General features: G+C 38.4%; 1 protein-coding gene across 8 annotated transcripts in view; it reads right to left on the bottom strand.

Moving 5' to 3' along the window:
* The window catches only part of Tao (Serine/threonine-protein kinase Tao), a 105,693-nt gene extending 85,375 nt beyond the window's left edge, over nt 1-20,318 (bottom strand). For 4 of the 8 annotated variants that reach the window (XM_017616640.1, XM_017616646.1, XM_017616648.1 and 1 more), the window contains exons 1-5: nt 20,129-20,317; nt 18,964-19,278; nt 18,405-18,909; nt 17,989-18,348; nt 17,412-17,924 (exon numbers count right to left, since the gene is read on the bottom strand). In XM_017616640.1, the coding sequence (XP_017472129.1) occupies nt 17,412-17,924; nt 17,989-18,348; nt 18,405-18,909; nt 18,964-19,193 (1,608 nt within the window). In that variant the 5' untranslated portion in view covers nt 19,194-19,278; nt 20,129-20,317. The other 4 variants (XM_017616644.1, XM_017616643.1, XM_017616641.1 and 1 more) reach the window with 4 other exon arrangements.
* Between the last annotated feature and the right edge of the window lie 650 nt (nt 20,319-20,968).

The following is a 20,968-nucleotide window of genomic DNA, read 5'->3' as shown; positions in this document are numbered from 1 at the left end:
CTGGTCATAAGCCGTATGAATTTTCCTATAAAAGAAGCACCAACTCTATGAAGAAATGAATGAAAGCGATATATATTTAACAATTTTGACTTATATACTTGGCAAGTATTTTTTTGTAAACAACAAACAAAAAAATTTCATTTTGTGCTAACTTCGAAACGAGATTTTTTTTAATGTGCTTTAAAAAGGACCTACTGCCAATAAAGCCTTGTGGATTGCTATTTTTTCAAATGTGTAATGCTTCCATTCAAACATCTTTGTGGATAAACAGTTTTTTGTTCAGAAATGGCTTGTTTACGTTTTTCGTCTTTCATATTAAAAACGTTTGGCATAAATCAAAATCATAAGGTTTCTTTCGTTTCTCAATGGATTTTATACTTGAAAAGGCACCAAAATATGTATGCAATACTTCTACATATCGTCGTTTAAAGTACAATACCGCGTATCAAGAAAATGCAAAACCTCGTATATGAGGTTGCCTAATTTTTATAGGTGGGAGTAAAACTTGTCATTATTCAAAACGGTTCTCTCTTTTAAACTTAACTAGCTCTTCTTCTTATGTCTAAGTATCGATATTTTAGTATAAATGATTAAGGGCTTGATGATAGGAGCTTCCGGTGAGCAAATATTTTTTTGGCACAAATGTCAGTTACGAGGTTTTGCAGAACCACGCTTTTGTACTTTAAACGACGATATACACATTGACGCTTACACAATATATTAGTGTTTAGCCTAGCTTCTCCTCGGATATGGGGCGCGCGCCTTGATTTTGTCACACAGAAGGGAAGGGCAGTTTTACGCCGACTCAGATCGGCAGTTGTATTTTTATGAGAAGCTGTTTTCATGACAGAATGCACTCGGAGGTTTACTATTACCAACCAAGGGGCGACCGCGAACATCGGAGTGTATATATGTAATATAAAAAAGAATGAGAGGTACTATAAGAAAATGTACTCAAAATTCACGAGCAAATGAAAAAATGCTCATTGAAAATAACTCACATGTATAAATAAAAAAATATAACTAAGCGGTTACAGCGCTAAACAAAAGGAAGAGTTAGAAAAAATAGCAATGCGGTTTGAAGGAAACATAAGACCATAAAATGTTTGTTTCGTTAAAATTTTAAGATACGACACTCCATTCTTTGCATCAGTTTGCAAATATACACTTATTGTTCTACAATCGCAAAAATTTTCGTGAGATGTTTTTCTTTTATTTGGAATTGAAAATACATTACGATCATATTGTACCGAAATAAGTGCGATACCCCTGCATTTTGTAAAAGCCAGAAAGAAGCATCAACTGTATGAAAAAATGAAAGGGAGAAGTATACATGCCTTCTATAATTTTGACTTATATATTTGGCAAGTCTTTTTGTGAACAACAAAAAATAAACATTTTCATTTCTTTACCAGCTTGGGAAATACAGGCTTATTTTTACTTAAATGTGACATAAAGCTCATTAAAACGGTGTGTAATGTCTTGTTTTTAGGTTGGTTCTCATAGTGATTTGTATTTTTATTGTCCACCGTACGTAAGTTGCTTCTATTTAAAAAGTTCTGGTACAAACAATTTATTTGCTTTGAATTTGTTTGTTTATTGTTTTTAATTTTGAAAATTCCTACTTTTGACATGTATGTGAATTGCGGTGTTGCCGCTTTCCTCCTTTTCGGTGGGTTTTTATATTAAAAACGCATCAAAATGAAAAAAAACCTCCTTGGTATCTCTGCATCTGTTAAACTTCTCATGAGAAGATGTATGAAAATCCAACTTGCTATAATTTCGTATGCTTAACAGTATCACAACAGTATGTCTACAGTATCTCCCCATCGTTTTCATATGAAAAAATGTATTATATGCATCCCACTCGAAATCATTGAATTCCTCATTGGAACATGTAGTCCCTCTATTTTAGCGTATCAACAGTTTATATGGCTTCATATCGTGTAAATGCACCATAAAACGTATTTGATATAAACCTTAAATAAATACATTAAGGAAGTATGATTTTTATGAATTAACGAAGCAGCTTTATAAGAACTCTTCCAAAAGACCTTCTGAAATACGCCCTACAAAGCCCTTCTAGAAGACATTTTATGGGTAGCGAAAGCAGAAGGGCTTCAATTTGTGCCACTCCATACAAAAAAGAAAAGAGAAAGGAATGCAGAGTGGAAGGCCTCTTGACTCTTAAGAAGGCCGTTTGGAAGGGCTTTTAGCTCCTGAAATTATCTACTGGTAAGCAAGCTTAAATATATTTTCTAAATCGATTTTTGCTCTTTCATTCGCAGTCATAGCTTGCATCTTTTATTTCTGAAACTGATTTCCGAAAAGTGACAAAAAAAGTTTTTCCAGCTGTTATACGCGGGAATAAAATGTCTACATTTGACAGCCAATTGCGTGGAAAAGTTGGAAATATTGACACGTCTGCCCCGCTATTTAGTCAACTGAAATTTTCACTTTATCAATTTAAAATCTTGTGGGCTATAAAACTGCATAAACGAAAATTTTCTAAAAATTCGGATTAAAATTTTGAAAATTTTGATTATGATTGTTTGAAATTTGTGTAATTTGAATGAATTTTGTACAAAGTTTTAAATTTTATTTATAATGCTTGAACTATATTTTAAATAAAATTATTAAAAATAAATAAACATCAGTGGCAGAAATTTTAATTTGGGTTTTGTTGCGAATGATATGAACAATACTGTACATTCCGTACATAGTCCATTTAAGTCGCACAAAAACAAATACATAATAATACTTATCATCAGAACAGACTATTCTTAAACTTGTCCGAAGCCAACATCTTCGGTAAAAAAAAAAATAATGAACCTACATATCGACCCCTAATTGCGATTTTATCGTAAGCGACCAATTATCGAAAAGAATTTTTTTCCTGCAAATAGGTTACAAATACGAGTTACAACGTCTTACAAAATCACTGACTTTGAATATTCACCGTTACGGAAATAAAGCAAAATGAATTTTATCGTTTGCTTTGTTTACACTTTTGAGATCCTATAATTTTATCGTAAGCGACACTGTGTGTAACTTTATTGTATTGCAAATAGTATCGGTTTAGATGTTTTTTAGAGAATTGCTTGAGCTTTAACACTGTATCCACGAAGAAAACTTGTGGGCAATCTAGTAGATGAACAGTTAAAGTTGAAAATATGTTGAGCTTATTCTGCTGATTGGCAGTGTTTATATTTAATTGGGTTAAAATTAATTTTTTTTCAACCAATCCTTAAAACCATGATAAAAACATTACAAGGTAAATTCATTCTCTCAATTCGTCGGCCATGATTTTGTTCTGACGTTTGCCAACATTTTAAAATCATATAAAATTGAAAATAAAAAAATTAAATTGTTCACAATTGTTGTTGTTTGAGATTGAAAATGACAATGTATGTGTGAGTTTGAGTTTTGATTTTAAAATTATATTGTTGGCAAACGTCAGACTGCCTCTCAATGGTTTTACCTTGTTATGTTTTTATCATGCTTAAAACTATCGCAAGCGGCAATTCTTTGATAACTTAGCTCTCAGACTGTTCAGGAAAAATATCGTAAGCACCATTTTGCCTGTAGACAATAGGGTCAGTGATCGGACTTAAAAAAATTCTGTGTGGTAGAATCTGGAAAAAAATGTGGTAGATTTAAAAAAAAATGTGGTAGATCTCAGGTTTTGGGTCAAACTTTGTACAAAAATTAGAGAAATTCTGTAAGGTTTCACCTACATTGCAAACTTTTTAATTAGACTCTAAAAAAAATTAATTTTAGTATAACGAAGTGATAGATTGAAGCTGTTAAAAATTACATTGAGCTTTGGCAATTTTTTCCTTGACGGTGTAAAGCGGTTCCTTCCATGATAAAAACATTACAAGGTAATAATTTTAAAATTCGAACTCAAGCTCACACACACATTCTCATTTTTAATCTCAAACAACAACAATTGTGAACAATTTCATTTGTTTATTTTCAATTTTATATGATTTTAAAATGTTTGCAAACGTCAGAAAAAAATCATGGCCGACGAATTGAGAGAATGGTTTTACCTTCTAATGTTTTTATCATGGTTCCTTCCATATAAAAGTATTTTTCGAACATACATTTTTTTGAAACATTGCGGAGGGCTGTCAGCGTTTCATTCTATCACATCACGATGTAGCGAATAAATGTGGCACGTTACAGAAACCGCTACTTGTGATTTGCCGATTTTGACAATTCTCAAGTAAATGTAAACAACGCCTCAGAAACTTTAGCTGCACTGATATTAGCTAATACTTTCACAAAAATCGCAGTTTTTTTTAATTTTCGCTATATTTTCGCTTCATTTTTTTTATAAATCATATATTTTAAAATTTAACGTAGCCACGTCTCCTGTCGAAAAACTTATTNTTTTTTTAATTTTCGCTATATTTTCGCTTCATTTTTTTTATAAATCATATATTTTAAAATTTAACGTAACCACGTCTCCTGTCGAAAAACTTATTATTGAGAAAACTTACTATTTTACAGTTTATTTTATCCTCCCATTCGGCTTTGTTTACTTTTACTTGCGATATTTCATCGCCGCCGGGAATGCGGAATCTTGTATTACATATCAGTCTTGTTACCATATAGTGTTTAGTGTTAAGAAAATTATGTCGAGCAAAAATAAAACTAGGTACTCAAAAACGCGAATATGTGGTAGATATCAGACCTCCTGTGGTAGATGTGGTAGATGCTCAAAAAAGTGGCAGATCTACCACAATGTGGTAAAGTGCGATCACTGAATAGGGTATGCAAATAATGAATAGTCCTATTAGAAAGCTAGAATTCAATAATGTTGTTGTCAATTTAAATCCGTATAAATTTTTACACTGTTTAAGGGAGAATTAAAAAAACCTCTCCTGTAAATTTTACCTTTTTTTCGCTCACGATAAAATCGCAATCAGGGGTCGATACATCGATCGTTTTAAGATTTTATTTGAACAATGGCTTGGGGATCTTTCTGAGAGCCAAAAACACAGTTAGGATTTTTTGAATGAAAAAGAATAATTTGTTTTCGGATAACGTAAAAACCCACATACATACATATAACAAAATATAATAAATAAAAAGCACATTGAAAAATTAAGTTTGGATGGCAATAAACCTACTAAATGAGTTTTATGACACTAGAAATAATTACAATTGAAGGGGTTAGTATCATAAGGATCTAACAGCCGCACTCAGAGTCATTTAATGATTACTTACGGTGTTCCTCAGTAAAGATTTGAAAGGATTACCTCTCAGAGTCAGTTAATGATTCGTTAACGGCATTTAATGAAGATTAAAGTAAAGTAAATAAAAACCTTTACTTAACTTTTTAACGAATGATTGTGAAATTTTTTGTTTGTTTCCAATAAATTTCAATTTCGATAACGTTGCTGTGAGAGTGGCAATGGCCCAGTGAACAGAGCACTTTTGTGCCATTCGAGAGATCCGAGTTCGATCCTCGGCAACGGATTTTTTTTTCTTTTTATTAAATTTTTTCTTTTCATTTTTACGTTTTATTGCTTAAAAATAAATATTTTTTATTTTATTTAATGTTTAGAAACTTTATTGATTAATCTTTTTTCTTATTTTACTTAGTTTTCTCAAATTTTTAGTTTTTGTTGTTTAAAAAATATTTTTTGATTTCGTTTAGTTTTTAGAAATCCTATTACTAAACGACAAATAGAATAACGCTTTCCTCCTCGTTTGCAAATCTTTTAATTAGTCATTCGAAATACAGAAAAAAGCTTTAAAGATAGTTGCCGGAATATAGACTTGTCTTTCGAAAGACTGTAGAGGGTTGAAAGACAGATGCCAGAATTGGCCAGTTAGTGTTTTTTTTTTTTTTTTTTTTGAGTTTTCATTTCATTTATTAATAAAATCATTAGCATAATAAGATCAAAAGAATGATCTTTTATAGCGCAACAAAAAATTCATAACAGTACATACATATAACTAAAGCAGCAAAAATTACTTAAGACTAAATAAAAGTAACATAATATAATTAACAGAGTAGTATTTTTAAGTGAGTTCTACAATTCCAGGACATATACTGAAAATAAGACTTAATTAAACAAGTACATAGAGAGCACATCACAGGGACTGAAGTGAAGCTAACGGAAATACTCATACAGAACATTTTTAGAGTTGCTTTTGTTTAAACTACTGCGAATATGGGATGGAATAGAGTTCCAGATGCGGATAGCATTGACAAAGAATAGCCGTGCAGAGCTGAGATAATTGTAGGTAGGAACAGTCAAGTCCTTTACTCGAGTGGATTTGGGGAACATTAATTTTTCATATAGATATTTGGGTGCCTTATCTGTCATGAGACGAAAAAGGAATACACAATTTCTAGCTTTAAGATATTCAGAAATTTCGCAGCCAAGTAGGCGCGTTCTCCAAGCGGAAATATGTTCATATCTTGCTAGCCCAAACACATAGCGCGTGATCTGGTTAAATACTACATCTATTTTGTGAGCTGATTGGGAATCTAACCTGCTGTAGACTACCTCAGAATAACAGATAATTGGCATTATAAGTTGGATTGCGAGTTTACGTCTGATTTCTATCGGTGTAAATGGAGCAGACATTCGTAAATTTCTTAAAGTATTATAGACTTTGCCTACAGTTGAATTCACATGGTCAATGCAGGTAAGGCCAGTGTTGATAATAAACCCAAGGTTAGTTACTTTTGACACAAATTTAATTGGTTTGCCACCAATGTGTAACGATGGAATAGTTGCTAGGTTAAGACGTTTCTTACAAATAGGTAAAACAAAACACTTGTCACAATTAAGACAAAGACCATTTAACTGTGCCCAGGACCTTATAGACATCAGTTCCCTGTTGAAGCTTGCGCACAAATTAGCTGAGTCCTCCAGAGGACCTGACATGTAGAGCTGGACATCGTCCGCATAGGCATGCATGTTGGCGTGCATAGAAGTCCGAAATATATCATTAACGAACAAACTAAATAGTAGTGGTCCTAAGATTGACCCTTGTGGGACACCCGTGAACAAAGGCCTTTGTTCAGATATTTGAGATCCAACCTTGACACGCTGAGACCTCTCTTTCAGATAGCTACGCATCAGTTTTACTGCTGACTCTCTAAACCCAAAGTAGTTTTTTAATTTAAAGCACAGTAGTTCATGGCTAACTGAATCAAAGGCTTTAGAGAAGTCCAGCAAGCATAGTAGTGTTAAGTGGTTCTTGTCGAACAGTATTCTAATGTCATCAAGTATCTTTACCATTGCAGTAGAGCAGCTGTGATGGGGTCTGAATCCGGATTGAAATGGGGATATAAGGTTGAATTTACCGATGTGGGAAGAGATTTGTTCAGATAACAAAGATTCGAAAACTTTAGACAAGGCTGGTAGTATGCTGATGGGTCGGAAATCACTAGGGCTGGATGCGGATTTATTTTTGGCTACAGGAAGCACAGTAGCAATCTTCCAGGCATCGGGAAAACAGGACGTGGTGAGACTATGGTTTATTATGTGTGTCAAGGTTGGCAAAATAATCGGTAAGATTACCTTCACAAATCTAATCGGAATGCCGTCCTCCCCGATTGCGTTGGACCTGATCTTAAAAACAGATTTCACCACATCAATCTCGCTCACAGCAATGAACTCAAACTTTTCGCCAGCAAAAGAGACCGGACAGGAGGCTACAGAATTGGTCTTAAGGGGACAAGATGAAGGCGGAGAAGCAAAGGCAACGCTAAGCGTTTCAGGACTCAACGAGCATTCTGATTTCGGATGGACGCGGAGTGTTCTCAGATTTCGCCACAATACATTATTAGGCAGTGAGGGATCCAGCTTATTCATAAAGAATTTTTTCTTTTCACGTCTTATAACCGAGGTAGCTTCATTCCTTATTGTTTTGAAAGCACTCCAGTTCTCATCTGTCGGGTTCCTTTTCCATATGTTATAATATTTATTGCGTTTTTTAATCACTGATAGGACCACACCATTAAACCAACGGCAGGAAGAAGACCTGTCACAGGTTCGGGTAGGGACATGAGTGAGGAGCGAATTTAATATATTTTCGTTCAGGAAACGGAGCTTCTCATTGACCGTGCTGAGACCCCAGCAATCGGACCAATTGATCTGCAAGAGGCTACTGAAAAGGTTGTTGACATCTAAGGAACGGTAGTCAAAGATGTTAAATACATAGGTATTGTTGTCATGGTGATCAAGCTTAACGTCAAAAGAACAAAATATCAAGTCATGATCAGATATAAAAGATATTTGGTCAAATTTCAAAACAATAGAAGGATCAGATACAGCAAAGTAATCTAATAAGCTGGGACAGCAATTGCTACCATATCTTGTGGGCACCGACAAATTAACCATAGACAACCCAACACAGGAGATGTCATCTATTAAACATAACATAACAATAGGACGTAACAGGTTCATATTAAAATCACCACAAAGAATTATATGGTCATAATCTACAGAAACAGTGGACAGAAAATTAAAAAAGTCACATAGGCCGAAATACTTATAGGGATTATACACACAAGACAATAGGATTTTGGACGAGGGGCTAGACATTTCGACAGACAGGTACTCCACGCAGCTTCTTTCTGAATGTGACTGCGAAACCTGTTTGGTTTTGTTTGTCTTTTAGTAGTTTCTAAAAATTAAATTAAATACAAAAATATTTATTTTTTAAGCAATAAAACGTAAACATGAAAAGAAATTATTTAAAAAAAAGGAAAAAAAAACCGTTGCCGAGGATCGAACTCGGATCTCTCGAATTGCACGTCAGTGCTCTGTTCACTCAGCCGTTGTGATTGTTGAGGCAGTGCGGCCCAAATGATATAAATACTTATTTTATTTTATTGATTTCAAACTGAACGAAAAGAGTGAGTGATGCCACATTCCCACGACAGCCGGTTCTACGTACCGGAATGACTCGGGTTTTACCCGACCAAAGGCTGTTGTTTCGGCGATCTAACCCCGTCTAGATCGGCGATACCCACCAATCATTATTCGTCCATGGAGCAATACCATGCAGCCGGATTGCTTCGCATCCTTCTTCTCCGGACGGGCGTAGAGCCCAACCCCGGACCTGAAATTTACCTCTGCTGTGTTTGCCAGAATCGACTCCACCCGAACTCCACTTCGGTTAGGTGCAACTCCTGCAACGGGTGGACCTGAGAACCTGCTCTGGCGTTAGGTCTCACCGGGAGTGGACCACAAACTTTGTGGCTCCCTGTTGCTCAAGCCAAATGGCACAATCAGCCTCCACGGCTACCCACTCGCGTAATGCACGGGTGCGACCCAGCACTCGAAGAGCCTGCACGGCCCCTAGAAGCTCCCCTGAGCAACAGCAAACCTCCCAACACACCCCACCCACACAACCTACCGACCGGTCCCACTCGCGAGCGCGAGCCAACCAGCAGCTACTGGTTGCCCACACCATCTGCTCCGTGTGCCAGAACAGAATATACCGGAATGTGACATCAGTCAAATGCAACACATGCCTTGGCTGGTGCCACTTCCGGCTATGTTCTGGTCTACGCACCACTCGCGAGTGGACTACAAACTACAGCGCCCCTTGCTGTAGTGCACCGCCGGCGCAGACAACAACGCCCATATCGCAGCCACCTACCATCAGGCTGCAACAGCAACTGCGTCAGGCGCAACAGGCCCAAGGTAGGCCCCACACTTCCCTCACCCCCCGTATCGCGACCAGCCTCCCAAGGCACATGAACGTACTCCAACTCAACTGCAACGGACTCCAGAGCAAGATTGAGGAGATAGCAGTCTTCATGGGTCGGCACGGCATATTGATAGCTGCGGTCCAAGAAACGAAGTTGCACAGCAACTCAACTCTGTTGGGTTGCGCCGCCTACAATGTGCTCCGTAAAGATCGCGAGCGAGATAATGGTGGAGGATTAGCGTTCATTCTACACCACACAGTGCAGTATCGGCTAATCGAAGAAGACATCGACCCAAGGGACACTACCCTAGAATGTCAGGGCATAGCTGTCCGGTCAGGCGATGTCGAGCTCGAAATATTTAACGTGTACATACCCCCTGTCACCTGCTGCCCGGCTGGATATCTCCCTGACATAGGTGCGCTACTCAGAGGCGAAAACCGATTGGTAGTAGGTGACTTCAATGCGCACCACGATCTTTGGCACTCAAGCCTGGCCAATGATCGGAGGGGAAACAGTTTGGCTGAGCAGATAGACGATTCGACATTCTGCACCATGAACGACGACGCCCCCACCAGGATTGTGGGCAGCTGCAGCAGCTCGCCAGACCTAACAATTGCTAGCGCTGGTCTGATAAATAGCATATCATGGCGACCTATGCTAACGTTAGCATCAGACCATCTGCCCATAATCATCTCGATCAATAAGCCCACCGACTTTGCTCCCGCGGATCACCGAACCTACACCAACTTCAACAAAGCTGATTGGAACGGCTTCGCGGAAGTTACCGAGAGCAGCTTCGCCGCCCTCCCCACACCCACAGACGTACATGCTGGCGAACGCCAGTTCCGCAAGGTAGTCACAGCCGCAGCAGCTCGCTTCATACCGTCCGGACGCATCGCGGAAGTCCGCCCAAATTTCCCGGCTGAAGCAGCTGTACTAGCAAATGAGCGTGACCACCTACGCCAGGTCGACCCCGGGGACCCTCGCTTGAGGGAACTTAATTTGGAGATTCGGCAACTGGTAAATCAACACAAGCGGACAAAGTGGGAAGAGCACTTGAAGGCCTGTAACTTCACCTCTGGTGTGAGTAAGCTCTGGTCAACCGTGAGGTCCTTGTCCAACCCGACGAAGCGTGATGACAGAGTGGAAATTTCATTCGAAGGTCACGCCTCATCGGACCCGAAGAAATGCGCGAACTATTTCAGTCGGCAATTCACACTGCATCCTTCGGTAGACAAGGCCAAACGTCGAGTGACCAGGAGGCTGCACAAACTGCCCAAAAACGATGCACCACTTGTTTTCACCAGCGGTGAAGTAAAGGGGGCCATCGGGAAGGCGAAAGCCTCCAAAGCCATTGGACCCGACGGAATCTGTATGCTGATGTTGAAACATTTGGGGCCTGTGGGGGTAGCATACCTCACGGAGGTCCTCAATTTGTCTATGACCACTCTCATCATTCCTGATGTGTGGAAATCAGGGAGAGTGGTCCCACTGCTGAAACCGGGGAAGCCCGCCAACAGAGGAGACTCTTATCGCCCGATAACGCTCCTTTCCCCGGTCGCGAAGACACTTGAGGCCCTGCTGCTCCCATACTTCACCTGCCACCTAACCCCAGCGAAACATCAGCATGGCTTCCGTAAAGTGCACAGCACAACAACAGCACTTAACGCCATAAACACCCAGATAACCCGCGGCCTAAATCGAAACCGCCCCTGTGAGAGAACTGTCCTAGTAGCGCTGGACTTGTCAAAGGCGTTTGACACCGTCTGCCATTCCACGCTGCTAGAAGACATTGAGGCCTCCTCTCTCCCACAGGGACTGAAGCGATGGTCGGCGAATTATATGAGTGGTCGGCAATCATCAGTAATCTTCAGAGATCAAACCTCGAAACCAAGAAGAATAAAACAAGGGGTTCCACAAGGTGGTGTTCTCTCCCCCTTACTTTTTAACTTCTATATCTCGAAACTCCCCCAGCCACCTGAAGGAGTTTCCCTGATCTCGTACGCTGATGACTGTTCGATTTTGGCGTCTGGGAATGGAATTGATGACCTCTGCTCAAAAGTAAACGGCTATCTCTCCAGCCTTTCTCGCTTCTTCACTGCAAGGAGCCTAACCCTCTCCCCAACGAAATCAACGGCGACCCTCTTCACCACCTGGACGAAGGAGGTCAGGCTTGAATTAGGCATTCACGTCGACGGCACACCCATACCGACGGTGAACAACCCGAAAATTTTAGGGGTTACCTTTGATAGCCTGCTCTCTTTCTCCGCGCACACAACCGCAGTTGTCAACAAAGTACAGAGCCGCAACAAGGTCCTCAAGTCGCTCGCCGGCAGCACTTGGGGCAAAGACAAAGAAACGTTGCTGGCAACATACAAGGCAATTGGCCGGCCGGTTCTAAATTATGCTGCGCCAGTTTGGTCGCCGGGGACTAGTTGGACGCAGTGGATGAAGCTACAGACTTGTCAGAACGCCGCACTCCGGACAGCGACTGGGTGCCTTCTGATGACGCCTGAGCATCACCTACACAGTGAGGCCCAAGTGCTCCCCGTAAGGGAACACAACAAGATGCTCTGTAAGCAGTTTCTTGTGGGGTGTCACAGAAGTGAACACCCCAACAGACCACTGCTGGAGGAGGAGCCTCCGCCCAGGCACGTCAGGGGGCACCTATTCATGTACAAGGACGCAGTCCAGACCTACACAGACCAACCACTGGACCCAATGACGTACAGACGAGCGATTAACGACATTCATAGGGAGTCTGTCTCCACCTACCTCGACTCCCGGCCTAGGAATGTCGTTATCGGAGCCCAATCACCACCTGTGGAAGAGACGGAGCTTCAGTTACCTAGAGAGACCCGCGTTACCCTGGCTCAGTTACGGTCTGGATATTGTAGCCGCCTAAACAGCTACCTGTCCAGACTCGACCCAAACATCCCAAATGAGTGCCCGGCATGTGGAGACTCCCCCCACGACACCAACCACCTCTTCACATGCCAGCTCAATCCGACTCAACTAACACCCCTCTCCCTTTGGTCCGACCCCATCGAAACAGCTCGTTTCCTGGGCCTACCGTTAGTTGAGCTTGACGATAATGATTAAAAGTTGACCCGAAACAGGCGGGGCTTAGTAGTGCCGCTACAACAACAACAACAAGTGAGTGATGCCACAAAAAAGGGGCCGCAACTGGGGCCATAGTTAAATTTTTTCATTTCATAATTTTTAACTCTGNCGTTAAATCAGTTAAACAATAGGGGTATTCTCTGAGTCTTGCAAAGCCCTTGCATGGTGCACAGATTGCCCGGATTGCACGGTTAAAACCGGTTTTCGTATGGGACAGCTTTGCAAACCGTGCAATCCGTGCACCGTGCAAGGGCTTTGCAAGACTCAGAGAATACCCCTATTAATTAACTGATTTAACGATCATTAGTTAAGTGCCCGTTAGAGTTAATTTAATGAAGTTCAGAAACCTTCGGCTGTAATTGCCATTTTTTGAAAATATAAGTTATACCCATATTTGTATAGGTTAATATATAGGGTACTCACAGTTTACTTCTAAAGTTAAAAGGTGGCAACTTTAACAAGATAACACACTCGAACTGTGAGCAACCCTTATGTTTAAATAAAGTATTAAGTTGATCAACAATACCACGCATTGCTAGACCGTTTGCCTTTCACGCGTTTGTGTTTAGAGAGCATCAACAAACCACATACATATTTCTCTCTATTCTCTCTTCTCTTTTNCAGCTCCAGGCAGGCGCAAAGAGAAACTTATGTACAAGCAGCGCTGCGCCCAAAGCGAAATTCATGTATGTATGTACAAGCAGCGATAGATGCCAGTTTAACACAGAACATAAACATGAGACAAAGTCTAGTAATTTTGCCCAAAAGTGTTATCTCTAATTAGTATGGGAACCAACAACAAACAAAGTTACCACATGGTAAAATGTTTTAAAGTTACCAGGTGGCAAAATTAACACAGTAGATAATATAGAACTGTGAGTACCCTAATAGTGTTTATGTGGTGACAAAGAGTAACATTCATTTAAATTAGTTAATTAACCTGCATTCATTTAGGCAGGAATCATTTCAAATGCATTTACCCAGAATTTACAATAAGTAATCAACTTTAAACTTAATTATCTCAAAAAAATTTCAGAACTACTTAGATCCTTTTGATTCTAACCCCTTCAATTGATGTTTTCTTTAGCAAGTTGGCAGAAGCTTATCCTGAACGGTCAAAGGAATTAATAAGATATTACTTCACACCCAAAATCCAAATGTGTAGCACAACTAGATCCTTTATAACTTCGATTTAAAAATTTTGAAAACCCAGAAGCAGCCACAATGAAGCCCAGTAAATAGGACAGTCATGAGTAGTTAAGTATCACATATCAAAATAACGAAATTATTTAGATAATAGGCAGTGTCGTTTCTCAAATGGAGTGCGTGAGATTTTTTGTTTTACTTCGGCCATCAGATGTTTTAAATACATATCGCTTTTCTTCGTTTTTCGTCTCAATTAATTAAGAGATTATACAATTGCCTCTTTCAGCGCATTTTGATGGGCACAGGGTGTATTTGTACGGTTCCTATCGAGAGTAATTTTGAATTAGTTGCCAGTATAGAAAAATTAAATTGGAATATAAACATTATGCATGTTATAATGAAGTAGATGAGCCACGATATTCAAATTTTCTTTGAAATTCTTTAAAGAATTGACATCGAAAAGCTAAAACCTTATAAATATACGTATGTACATACACATCTGAAAAATCAAAGTTAAAAAAAAAATTTGTATGATAACATGACTTAAAATACTCCATTTATAGCCGCTTAAACTTCGCTGGGTTCAAATTTTTGTAGCGCTACTACTAAGACCCACCTAAATCGACTAGTCTATTAACTGTTTTCGTCAAACTCAACTAACGCACTGTTTCGAAGGGGACGACTAATGCTTGCTTTGCGAGAAATATCCACTATTTTAGCGAGCAAGGATAATAAGATAACCATTTCAGATTTGCAAAATGCATCTTCATATAAGCAATAATTATTTAAGATTCCGATCACAAAAGTTCGTAATCCTAAATTTATGATCTAGGGTACAAACAATCCTAGTATCATGCACTAAAGAGTGTTCCAGTCTTTGTATTCATAAATCATAGAAATGTATTACTTTATGAACATATTACATACTGGAATTGTGAAAATATAATTTGATAAAACTGAATTTTCCCCTAGATGGTGTACTTTAGGAAAAAAAAAACTTTAAAATTTATACCAAGTATGTCTGGGAGTTTTTTCAGGATACTTTGACTATCCGCTTATTCTGGATATTCGCATACCTAAACAAAATCCGAATTATACAGTAATGCCAATAGTGTGTTGATATCCTGATAGTATATAAATATCCGGATATTTTGAAAAGTAACAATTAAATAACAATTGTTGGCGTATTAATGTGCTGATCTCGGGTTTTAGATTTAAGTTTCCTAAGTAAAACTGTAAATTTATCCGTGTATGAATGTAACTTTCCTATATCCAAGCCTCATACTCTTCATGTTCCCCTAGTTGTTAAACTTGAATTTTATCAATATGCTAAAGTTTGCGACGCTAGTTTTAATTTGTCCTTCAACTTTAAATTATGCCATTTCTCCAAATTGGACAATCTTTTTTTGAACACCAACTGGGATAGCTTGTTTTACCACTGTGATGTCGGCATTTGTAAAAGTATTGCTCCAATCTTAACAAAGAAGCAATATAAAGTGCCCTGGCACAACGCAAACCTGATGAAACTCCGACATGAAAAGTACAGGTATCTTCGCAAGTTCAAAAAAAAACTCAATAATAACGTTTACTTCAGCCTTTACAATTTTTTTAAGAAATTCGTATGTTTGGATAAAAAAAAAATGTTCTAATATTCCCTCAACACTATTTCTACGCGTTAAAGCGGTTAATACACCCACAGCTGCTGCTAATTTGTTTGCGTAATTTTGTCAATCAAATTACGTTAATGATTCGGACATATGTAGATGAGAATGTTTCTTTCAACATTCAACAATCTTTAGACATCTATACTTTATTGAAAATTTAAAAAAAATTCTTATTTTCGGGTGTCTTTAAAAACTATTGGAAATTAGATTTCNCTTTATTGAAAATTTAAAAAAAATTCTTATTTTCGGGTGTCTTTAAAAACGATTGGAAATTAGATTTCATCACTCCGTTCTTCAAGAGCGTTAATAAAAGCAACGTCAGTAATAATAGACCCATCTCTAAATTGAATGCATTATCCAAGGAAAACTTTTACCTGCCGTTAAGAATTGAGTATGTACAGAGCAGCATGGCTTCATTCCTTGTCGCTCAACTGTATCCAATTTGGCAGTATTTTCAGACGTTTGTATAGCTGCTTTTCAATCTGGAGTTCAGGTTGACACTGTTTATACTGACTCCGCTAAGGCCTTCGATAGGGTTTCCCACGTTACCCTATTAAAAAAGCTAGCTTCTATTGGGTTTCAGTCAGTTTTCCTGACTTGTATTGCTTCTTATTTACGGAATCGCCGCTGCATTGTTGCCGTTGACGATGTCAGGTCCCTACCTTTTGTCGCAAGCTCAGGAGTCCTACAGTGTAGAATCCTGGGTCTGTCTTGTTTACCAACGATATTAATACATATTTCTCTTCCTTGAATTTCTACTCTATGCTGGTGATCTTAAGATCTATGCTTCTATTAGTAACCCTCGTGACTCTCAATTGATGCAGATCGACTTTGATAGCGTCAGCAGATGGTGTAACATAAATCGACTCTCGCTGAATATAAATAAATGTCTTCATGTTACCTTTGCTAAATGTAGTCATGTAATTGAGACTTCCTACCACATCTCTTTATCACCACTCCAACATGTGCATGAAATAAAAGACCTTGTCACATTCACTAGTCACATTAATTATGCTTTCGTTCGGCGTCATAGCTCTGAATTCACCGATCCCTATACATTGAAATAGGGCATTTGTTCGTTCTAGGCTTGAATACACGTCCTTTACAAGGATCCACATTACAAGGATCGAACGTATATAGAAGGTATTTTTACGCTTTACGCTTCGTAGCTTATTCCCACCCATGAATCGAGATGTCTACTGATACATCTAAAACCCCTGCAGAGTAGGAGAACAATCTTGTCTGTCCTTCCGTCATGATATCGTTTATGGTGTTGTAGACTGCCCCGAACTCCTTGAGAGGATTTCCTTTAACATACCTGCCAGACCACTTCGGTGTCCCGAATTTTTCCACATTGGCATTTTTAAGGCTCTGCATGCACGAAATGCTTCAATTACTAGGGCCCTGATTTAGTTCAACAGAATTTCTCAGCATGTTGATAATGATTTTTCAGTTAAAAAAACTTCATTAACTCCCTAAATCTTTTTTAAAGTAGTTATTTTCACACTTGTTTTTATTACGGGTTCGGGTACGGGTTATCCACTTAGCCTATACGAATTTTTTTGTATTCATTGGCTAATAATAAACTAAATTAAACTAAACTATTTATTTATTTTACAATTCGCTGGAACAGAATATCCGTATAACCAAATTAAGGGATATTAACCGAATTACAAACGGATATTCGACATTGGAATATACAGATAGCCCCAGCCCTAATATCAAACGTTCCTTGGCCACAAATTTATCATACAGATATACATAAATTAACGTGAATTATTTACCTGCATGTGTTCTTTTTGTTGCTTTGTTACAATGCTGGTAGTGCGAATAGTTGCAAAATTATTCGGTCCGTGCTCATTTACGACATTTGAGATGGCTTGCTGGGACGATGCGGCATATACTGCTGCAGCAGCGGCGGGTGATGACAAATAGCGTGGCATACGATCTCCAGCGCCACCAGCACTACCAACACCAACACCGATAGCCTGAGATAACATGCCAGTGCCCATATTCGCTGTTGCAGCAGGGGATCCCCCTCCTGAATGAACTGTAACCGAAGCAGGCATTATAGGTGCTGGGACGACCGAAGTCGAATTCGTAGGTGTAACATTATTATTCATATTGTGCATTATGTTAGGTAATGGTGGCAGATTACGCTGACGTGATGAATTTCGAGCAGCCGCACCACTCGCAGCCGCTGCTGCAACCGCTTGTTGTTGATAGTTTACAGCAATATGCTGCTGTTGAGTCATTATATGATTTTGGGCGGTGGGAATAGAATTTGACGAAGAGCTCTATAAAATATAAATAATTAGTTGTGCACCTTTGTACCAGTGTGTAAGGTTGGGATAGCTGTACTACTTGACTACTGGCCGCAGACACACCCACTGATTGTATAGAGTGTTCGGAAGTAATGCTATTACTCTTGCTGCTATCGCCACCGGCATGTTCGTCTTGTGTATCGTCTGTATCCCCGATGGCGCTCTCAGTCTCGCAGGTGTCTACCATAAGGATTTTCTTCATTTTACGGTAGTTCAAATTATCCAATTCCCGCACAGCCGCTTTTGTCCGTGCAATCAATTCCAACAAAACTATATCTGAACGTGGCTGCGTCAAAAATGCATGCTTAAGAAGTTTCGAAGACGACGGACGCTCGGCTGGCATTTTTTTAAGACACAACTCAACAAAATTGCAAAACGTGTCCGACCATTCGTTTTTCTGAAAGTTAAATAATCTTTGTAAATATCTCTTTTATGAAAAATAATCTGGCTTACCGATAATGTTGGAGAATCGTTTTGTGCAATGTGATAAAGCGCAGACATTGCATTCATATTAAAATATGGAGGTTTTCTTTCAGCGAGTTCAATGCAAGTTATACCCAATGACCACACATCTACCTTACCGTCATACTGGCCTTCATCCATAGCCAGAATTACCTCTGGCGCCATCCAGTACGGCGTGCCGACAAAACTGTTAGCTGGACACTTAATGGCAGCACTGCCAAAATCAGCCAATTTGACAATACCATTATCCGTGAGAAGGATATTCCCTGCCTTTATATCCCTATGTATGCGCCCTAAGCTATGTAAGTAACTTAGACCGTTCAAAACGCCATCACAAATCGCAGCTATTTCGTTCTCATGTAACGGCTTCTTATGCACTTCGATAATATCAGAAGCCGAACCGACACAATATTCCATCACTAGCCACGCTGTGGATTCACGTAAATAGCAGCCCTTATACTCGATGGTGTTGGAATGATTCAATTGACGTAGAAATCTAAAATTATATGTAAGTCAATCAACTGATTGCTCTCATAGTGAAACACTTCACCTGATTTCTTTAAGAATATCCTGCCATTTTTCAAGGCTCTGTTTGCCCAAATAGGACATCTTTTTGATGGCCACGATTTCTTTGGTAAGATTGCATCGCGCATAATAAACAGCGCCAAATGATCCATGACCAATCTCACGCAGATCTTCAAATATTTTTTCAGGGTCATGTTTGTTAAAAAGATCGGCTATTTCCGGATCTTTAAGACTTCCAGGGCGTGCAGGTGGCATCGTTATTCATGTTATTTTCTCCCGTGAAGGTGCTGACGTAAGCTGACTCTATTGGTATTGATAGCTTCACTGCACCGTCAGGATCCTTCAAGTAAATTGATGTAAATATGTATATAAACTACCATAATTTTGATTATATATGCTAATTTTTTTGTTAATGTTCTACGACTGTGCTATTCTATAAATTTCAGTAAAAAAGACTAATGTATTTGCTTTGAACATTTATCGCTGTTTCCTGTTCTTCTTCTTGTTTTCTTTAGGGGGCGACATATTTTTTTTTTTTTTCTTATTGACGTTGCATTGAATTTTTCTTACGCAAAAAATTATGAAACTTAGCGATTCTATATAAACAACTGTGGCCTTCAAATACCTATTAGAAAAAAACCATTCATGACTTTTAAAGAAACACCCATTGTACAAAAACAGGCAAGAGATTACACGCAGCCTATTATCCAAGACCAAGGTTTTTTCGACTTTGAGACTAGCAGCTAAATGGCAATAGATAAGCCAAGAAATTTATTATTAAAAATAAAACACTTCTACAATTATTCTATCTCAATTGATATAATATACCCTAACACAATAGTATATCCTCATCTTACTACTTTATACCAGCCCTACATTTACATACACACATTCGTCACTCATCGCATACCTTACTTGTGATTTCTTATCGCTCAAAGAACTTCAATTAAATTTTATGTAACACATACATATTCATTTACCATTTATACACAACTTCTAAAAAAGTGTCCCTTCCTTTTCATTAAAAAATACATTCTTTAACAAAAACCATGGTCGTACTCAATTTAAAGATATTGGTTGTAGTCCGTCGACAATAGTTGAAAAAATAAATCAACGCCTTTTCTACCACACTGGATACGAAGACGACCCATGTTCTGCTGTTAATTAGGCCGTCTAGCAAATAAGCCTACCTTGCCTTTAAGATCAATCACAAATCATGTCTTAAAACATAACTCTTTTAATCATAAAACTTTTTATTTCACTCTCTTCAATATTATGAGCAATTTTCAATCCAATTTGAAATTTGCAGCAAACTTGTCTCGCCTTCTTAAAATTTTTTATGCACCCAAGTGGTGAAAAACGCAAAACAAAATGGCGAGTAATTTTGTGGTATTGCCAGCACAATTTGCTAATTTTTATTTTATTAATTAGAAATTTTTGGATACTCCTAACTATAATTGGCTCAATTAAATACTTAAGCAAATATATTGATATCAAATTTTTATAAAAAATTCAATTCAATTTTGTCCTCACATTAAGTACAATATACACGCTAAAACTGGCTGTTTAACGTGCACGCGTTGAATGCTTTGCCGCAAACGACGCACCTTGCGGCCTATTGCCTTTTGAACAAATTATGGTGCATTTACATGGTATGAATCTGTTCATAAGCCGTATGAATTTTCCTATAAAAGAAGCACCAACTCTATGAAGAAATGAATGAAAGCGATATATATGTAACAATTTTGACTTATATACTTGGCAAGTATTTTTTTGTAAACAACAAACAAAAAAATTTCATTTTGTGCTAACTTCGAAACTAATAGCTTATTTTTTTGTTAAATGTGCTTTAAAAAGGACCTACTGCCAATAAAGCCTTGTGGATTGCAATTTTTCCTTATTTGTAATGCTTCCATTTAAACATCTTTGTGGAAAAACAGTTTTTTGTTCAGAATTGCTTGTTTACGAAACATTTGGCATAAGTTGAAATCATAGGGATGCCGTTTTCTTTCGTTTCTCAATGGATTTTA

The sequence above is a fragment of the Rhagoletis zephyria genome, unplaced genomic scaffold, assembly GCF_001687245.7.
Source record: "Rhagoletis zephyria isolate East Lansing unplaced genomic scaffold, Rhagoletis_zephyria_1.1 Rzeph_scaffold_01241, whole genome shotgun sequence".
Classification (NCBI taxonomy): Eukaryota; Metazoa; Arthropoda; class Insecta; order Diptera; family Tephritidae; genus Rhagoletis; species Rhagoletis zephyria.
Note: the sequence above shows the minus strand (reverse complement) of the source record. Positions and strands in the feature narration are given on the sequence as shown.